Source organism: Oryzias melastigma, linkage group LG7 (genome assembly GCF_002922805.2).
Source record: "Oryzias melastigma strain HK-1 linkage group LG7, ASM292280v2, whole genome shotgun sequence".
Lineage (NCBI taxonomy): Eukaryota > Metazoa > Chordata > Actinopteri > Beloniformes > Adrianichthyidae > Oryzias > Oryzias melastigma.
Genome location: NC_050518.1, coordinates 21,924,667 through 21,932,013, shown reverse-complemented (window position 1 = coordinate 21,932,013; position 7,347 = coordinate 21,924,667). Strand labels below are relative to the sequence as shown.

At 40.6% G+C, this 7,347-nt stretch overlaps 1 protein-coding gene across 5 annotated transcripts in view; it reads left to right on the top strand.

The window, feature by feature from the left end:
* Positions 1 to 6,512, top strand: part of LOC112159145 (tripartite motif-containing protein 54) — a 13,082-nt gene extending 6,570 nt beyond the window's left edge. For all 5 annotated transcript variants that reach the window (XM_024293040.2, XM_024293039.2, XM_024293041.2 and 2 more), the window contains 6 exons: positions 803 to 880; positions 1,298 to 1,453; positions 1,591 to 1,613; positions 2,447 to 2,571; positions 3,223 to 3,773; positions 4,623 to 6,512. In XM_024293040.2, the coding sequence (XP_024148808.1) occupies positions 803 to 880; positions 1,298 to 1,453; positions 1,591 to 1,613; positions 2,447 to 2,571; positions 3,223 to 3,773; positions 4,623 to 4,703 (1,014 nt within the window). In that variant the 3' untranslated portion in view covers positions 4,704 to 6,512. The remainder of the gene's footprint in view (positions 1 to 802; positions 881 to 1,297; positions 1,454 to 1,590; positions 1,614 to 2,446; positions 2,572 to 3,222; positions 3,774 to 4,622) is intronic.
* Positions 6,513 to 7,347: the final 835 nt, after the last annotated feature.

Sequence of the window (7,347 nt, the reverse complement as noted above, 5' to 3'; positions counted from 1 at the left end):
TCCTGGTTCATCAGTGGTCTGGACTCCATTTGGGAGGAGCCTAAAGGGCAGACAGCAGATCCTGGTTCTTGTTCTGGATCTAAATAGAACAGAGCTGATAGATAGTAGAAAGGCAGAAAAAAGGTTTCTTCAAGAGTTTAAAAAGAGCTTTATGATAGTGAGAAAGCATTCTACTGTGAGTGATGACAGCAGCATTGTCAGGGGGGGCGCAGCTTCACCACAGCAAAGCAGTGATACAGGTCCACATTTAGAGTGGCAGCAGCTGATCAGCAGCTGCAGGGGGGGAACAAAGAAACCAGTCAGGAGCATCCAACTCTCCTCCAGAGAAACAGATCAGGAACATCCAACTCTCCTCCAGAGAAACAGATCAGGAACATCCAACTCTCCTCCAAGCTCCTGCAGAAAACGACTACAAAGAAACAGAGATGGGACGGAGACACGGAAAACCCAACTTCTCCTGGTTTCTGATTCACTTCCTGATGCACACTTCTCTAAAAACTTGCAACATCAACAGAGATTCTTTTCCAGCAGCAGTTTGTTTGTTCACATGCAATCATAAGCAATCTTTAAGTAAAAAACAAGAAAGCCTTTCAAAGCCTTCCCACTGGTCTTTATACTGTTTTAATCCTCTCTTGATTCACAACAATTTAAATAAAGAAGTACTCAGAAATGTTGTTTGGAGCTGGATTTTCTTCATCGTCACAAAAAGGTCATGTTAAAAACACACTTGTCATTAGATTTAAGTGCATTTTACGTTTTTAAACCATGTTTGGTTGCTGAGCATCAGTTTCTGTCTTTGCAGGAGAACTCCAAGACTCAGAAACAGATCGTGTGTGAGAAGTTTGACCGAATGGTTTCCATCCTGAACGACAGACGTAAGGTCAGAGGTCGTCCTCTCTTCATCTGTTCCTATCACCTTCATTGACTCCATCACCACACTGCAGCAAATTATTCATTTATTACACAGGGAAAAGATGAAAAACAATCAAATCTTTAACATACTGTAACTTTTCAACACAATTCCAGCAGATTTTAAAAGAGAAAAGCAGCTCATCTTCCTCTTAAGCTTCTTCAGTTCCACTCTAACGCTGTCTGCTGCAGAAGGCCTCACCTGCATGCAGATATCATGTTGACTCTATAGTGACTCCCTGACTGATGGAGACCACTGAAAGCCTCAGATTTGACTTCTGCTGCAGAAGACGTGATTTTAAATATTTGTCTTTAAAAACAACTACATGAACCAAAGTTCACAACAATTGTGATTTCTGCCCTTCTTCTTGATGTTCTGACCTCGAAGGTGATGATGCAGCAAATCAGTAACGAGGAAGACGAGAAAACGCGTCACACCCGGATGCTGCTCCGTTGCTATGGCGACAGCGTGGAGGCCAACAACAAACTGTTGGAGCGTGCTCGGAGCAGCTCGGAGGAGCTGGACATGGCGGATTTCATTCAGGTGGACTGACGCACTTCTAACTTCAAACCAAGTTCATTTTTGTGTTGTAACTTTGTTGTTGTTGTGTGTGCACTGAAACAACATGTGGTGTAACTCTGAAACAATGACTTCTCATTTGTCTCCCACATTGTACCCAGAACTCAAGAGAACTCTGCACAAAGTGAGTACCCTCAAGATGTTTTTACACTTCGTGAATAAAACAAGAAGATTTTTAAGAGCGCTGAATCTATGCTTTTTTTAAATCTCATATTAAGAGAGATTCAGTTCCAGCAGGACCGGTTCTTAGTCCTGTTCTCTGTTAGATTTACACTTATTGAGCAGATGAAATAATGATGAAAGACCTATTAAAAAACGCTTGAATGTTTCAACCATTATATGCTTTTAAAATTTTTATTTTGGTCTTTTTTATGTTATAAAATCAAATATTTATTTTATCAATATCAAAATCAATACAAAGTATAAAAGTTGCATTACCAGTGATAATAATAGAGTGAATTATTTTTGCTGAAAGTAGTTGCTGAAGATGCTAAAGCTTTCTGCTGAAAATGGTGATGAAACTTACTTCAATTACTGAAGGGATTTGCTGAAAATCTATTTGCAAAATGGGAAATTTGCTAAAAGACAGGAAATTTCATTAAAGAACTGTGAAAAACTTGAAGTTTACCAACATTTATGAGTAATTTGTAGTAAAATAGCTTTGAGATCCCTAATCCATGCCAATTTTGTCATTGTTGTTGTCATTTTTATTTGTGCATGTCTAAATTATATTTTGTATTTTTTTGAATTTCAGAATTTTTGTACTTATGTACAAAATTTATTACATGAATCACAAATCAAAAATTACACACAAATCAAGAATTCTGTATACATTCAAGTATTTCAGAGAAAATTAATTATTTTCAGGGAAAATAGATCCAAATAAAAACAGTTTTAGTTTATCTGCTGGAATCAAGCGTTCTTTCTTTCACGTTTTCTTCTGAATTTCTCCTCCAGGGTGAAAACGGCGAGCGGGTTGTGTCCGCCTGAGCCGCTGAAGCTGTGCTATGAAAATCTGAGCACCTACAGGTTCAGTTTCAGCGAGCAGGAGCGAGCTCTGAGGAGTCTGGACTTCATCAAAGGTGAGTTCAGACTTCTGCAGGACGGCAGGATGAAGACTCCAACGGTTTGAAGGAAATGATGCTGCAAAAACGTGCATGTTATTGGAAATAGTAACACAAAAAAAGACTGAATTAAAGATCTTTTAAGCTGAAAGACATCCAACAACATCTGACCTCAAACGTGGAGTTATTCCATCTACAGTGGAGCTGGTCCACTCTGTCCACCAGGCGGCTCGCTGACATAGCGAGTCTACCCACTGAGTCTCCACTTAAGCCAAAGAAATGGAAAAGAATGGAAACGAGGAAAAAGAAGACTAAAAATTTCACAATCAATCATCTTATTAGTGCTCATGTGATCTCATTATCAGATCCCTGATTATCATTTCAGGCTTTTTGTCTGAATTTAGTCCCAAAAAAATGAAAAACAGCTGCAGTTAAAGTCCCTGTTAAAACTGTAAAAACTAGAGACATTTATCAACTTTTTCAAATCCTGGGATCATTGCTTATCGCTGCACTCTGCATGGCTCTGATTGGTCAAAGAATCTAATAAGTTTATTTTCTGTCGATTTAAAACACAAAACATCATCTCTGATTTGAAATAACCCGTGAGGATAAGACCTTCTAGGAAGCAGAAAGAAACGATTCAGATCTTTCTTTTGTCACCTCGATCAGCTGCAGAGGAAGTTCCCAAAGAACCAAAGACGGATCCAGAACCAGATGAACCCGAAGAACCTCCAATCCAGACGGACAAACAAGAACAAGAGAAAATCTCAACTGAAAGCCAAGAATCCTTCTCAGAACTCTGCCACCAGACTGAGCCACTGCAACCTCCTCAGACAGGTGGAGAAGAAGAAGGAGAGGCTTCCACCCCTCCTGCACCTGTGGAGGGCTCTGCGGGGCCGGGTGGAGGTCAGGATGGAGGGCTGGGTGGAGGTCAGGATGGAGGGAAGGATGGAGGGAAGGATGGAGGGCCGGATGGAGGGCCGGATGGAGGTCAGGATGGAGGGCCGGATGGAGGTCAGGATGGAGGGCCAGATGGAGGGCAGATGCAGGACGTGCAGCCACAGCCAGAGGCAGGACTGGAGCAGATTCATGAGGAGAGGAAGAACGAGGAGGAGGAGGAGGAGAGGGAGGAGGCCCAGCAGGTGGAAGAGCGACCCGTTCTTCATCCTGTAAAAACGGAGGCCATCAGTGAGCAGCAGGGAGGCATGGAAACACGAGAGGTACATGATCTAACGTGCATGTGGAGAAGGTGGATCCACCTTTAGCTGCAGTTAGTTTGATAAAAACCTTTAAAGTCACAGGAGTTGTGATGACTTTAGTCTTTATGTGCCTCCAAGTGAATGAAATATGGTAATATTAAGGAGCAGTAGAATCAATATCTACGGTTGTATTCCAATATTTAGATTTATTTATGATAGAAATACTTTAGTTTGTGTTTATGTGCTTCTTCTAGCTCAGTTTGTTATCAAAAATTAGCTCTAAAAACTTGATTACTGTAACAATATTTATTTTTACTGTCAACTCTGCATTAATATGATTATAAAAAAAACAAGACTTTTTTTGTCTGGATTCAAAGAAAATTTGCTTCAATCTATCAAAGTTTTTTTATTTAGCTCCATATTCACCGGATTGATCAATTATTTAGAATAACATAAGTCTGTTGAATACAATAGATTTGTATAAAATAAAATAAAATATGTTTTTAGCATAATGAAATTAAACAATTAAATGTAACATTTTTCAGATGTTGAAGAGCAAGAATAGATTCTTATAGAACAGCAGCTCATCTCTGTTTCATCTGATGTAAATTCTTTAATTTTGACAGATTGTTTTCTTCCAGTTAAAAAGTTTTGGACCCAATCGAGCCGTTCCTCTAACATCACACGCTTCCAGTTTGTCCAGTAAAATGTCCTGAAGGACAAACATAATTCCACACCATGTTCATCTACTAATCCCAGAAGGATCAAGTTGAACTGAATCCACAGAACTCCTGTGCAGCTGAAGCAGTGTCGCTCATGCAGGCTTGTTCTGTCTCTAAACGTCTCATCCAAGTCTGGCTCTCCTCCCAGGTTGCTGTTCTGCTCTTCTACCTGTTCGCCCTCCTGGTCATCCTGCAGAGGGTCTGGGCTTACGTCGGCTTCTTATTCTGAAGCCGTCCTGTCGTCTCAGCTCCTGGAAACTCCCTGGCTTCATCCACCGAGTCAACAGATTCGTTTACAAAAACATCTGTGGGTGTTTTTCCCTCAGGACAAGTCCTGGAGAAGTGACTTTTCTTAGAGATGAATATAATGAAACTGAGAGACTTGAAGGAATGTTTGTGGATTTGTTCCCCGGTGATGTCGGGGTTTTTTGGAAAGTGTCTTCATAACAGAAGAATGTTCAGGCCAACATAACTGGGCAGGTGTGGTGCGTTCAAGAACGTCTTTTAGCATATGGAGTTCACACAGGTCTGTCACCACCCAGTACTGATGCATGTGCACACAGTCGGAAGAGGTGCTGCAAAGTCTCAACGTGGTGCTAATCTCACGGATCTGAATCCAGGCTTTTTCTTTCACAGTTCTGTTCTGATATTACATGAATGAATGAAAAGGGCAGAATGGTAGAAACGTATTATCTCTTTCATGATCACGTTTACAACGGTTGAAAAAGACACCATGCACGTTTCTGCCAAATCCAAGTCCCTGATTGATCACAGTTGAATATTTTCTGTGAGACAGAAGTTGAACTAGTTGAACTTCTATCTCAATCAATGAACACCCGGTCTGTACATAGAGCCCGAGAACGGACTCAAAACGATGCGGTCGTCTTGAACGCAGCCTGACTGCAGGTTTCCATGGATTTGCATAGACTTTTCATTGAAAGTGCTGCAGGTGTTCATGTACCTGGAGAGTTTTGGACACAGGAAGTATGCATGTTTACAAAGACTTTCATTAGTAACAGTCACTTGAATGCAGGTTTCTGAGCCCGGTTTGAACGTAGCGTAAGAGTTGTATTTTCTGACAGATTTTACAGGAGAATTCAATGAGATAGCAGGAGTCGCGTTTGTATTTGAGACTTCTCAGTGATGTAGATTTTTTATGAAGCTTGTTTGTTTGTGTCAGGACTGGTTGGGTGTAAATGTGGATACACTTATGAGATTTCCTTCTCAAATCAACAGTGTGAAGTCTTTGTACAGTGCACCTTAAAAACAACATTTTAGTTCATTCATTCATCTTCTCCCTTTAGTGGTCGCGGGGGTGCTGGAGCCGAACCCGGCTACTGATGGGTGAAGGCAGGTTACACCTGGGCAGGTCACCAGTCTGTCACAGGGTCTCAAGCACACACACATTCACACCTAGAGGGAATTTAGAGTCAATGAAGCTATGAGGCATGTTTTTGGATGGTGGGAGGAAGCCACTAGAGGGAGCAAAGGAAAAGAAAAACTGGCTTAAAAAAAGAAAAAAAATGAACAGCATTTCTCTGCAAACACTGGGTAGGATGCAGTTTGGTTCCCTGCCAGCCTCACTGCTGTTAAGCTGCTATAAAAGATATCAGAGTGACTCCACAATTACCAAAATGTCAAAGAGAAGAAAGATTGACAGGGAGTGCCGAGCTTTCCAGGAAAATGGGCTAAATAAAAACAAAGCTACAGATAACAAGATGTCCAGATGTTATCTTGCTTTTTTGCTCATAGTTACTCCTTCTTCTGGATTAAGGTGTAATCCTGTAGCAGGATCACCACATCTATCCTCATTCAGATTTAAAAAAAATGTTTTATTAAGATTTCTAGGAGTCGTGGTAAATTTGAAATGTTTACAGATCACAAATAAGGAACTCTGATGCTCAAAGTATGCTTTGTCTTGGTTAAAAGTTCTCTGAGGGTTAAATGTAGTAAAACTCATCACCTCTCATTGAGTGATTTGGTTTAAGCATTTTACTTTTTGTTTTTTTAGTAATAAACAATAAGTTATTTGACAATATTTCTCTAGTCGTGTATGTCCATCTGTTCATCTTCTAAACCCACTTGATCACTTCCAGAGTCATAGGGTTGCTGGAGCCTATCCTAGCCACTGTTGGAAAGGCCACATCATCACACTCTCACATTTACACCTATGGGGACCGTCAGCATTTAACCTATGAGGCGTACACGAGGAGAGCCTGAGAAAGGTCCAAGCGGGATTTGAAAACCTCCGGGTGTAAGGTGAGAGTGGTAACTACTGTGGCACCATGCAGACACAGTAAGAAAACAGGACCCAAGGGCCCAGATATATGTGTGTGTATATATCTATAGATATATACAGTATTTTCCATCTATAAGAAAAGAGTGCTAATCTTTTGATGCGTTTAAGAAAATGATCAAAGTTTAAGAGGAAAACAATCAAAGTCTCTTCCATGTTTGTTTTGAACGACACTTCTTCTTCTGCAACTGTCAGTAGTAAATACTTATACTCAGACACAGCGTCCTCTAGTGGTTGTTTCCTCTAACAACCACTAGAAGACAACAGGTATTTACTGGGAAAAAACAAATATACGAGTCTATTTATGTCTTTAAGAAACAAAACACAAATAAGTTCCGCCTGAATACATGTCGCTACACTATGAAAAAAAAAAAAAAATTGCGACTTATAATATGGTATATGTTGGAATAATATAAAAAATATATACCATGTAGTATGTAGTTCACTTTCGGCTTATCCCTTTCGGGCTCGCCACAGCGTAACAGCACCCACTGTTTCGCAGCAGTGATTTGGCAGAGTTTTTACGCCGGATGCCCTTCCTGACACAACCCTGCACTTGAGGGGCACAGGGACCCAG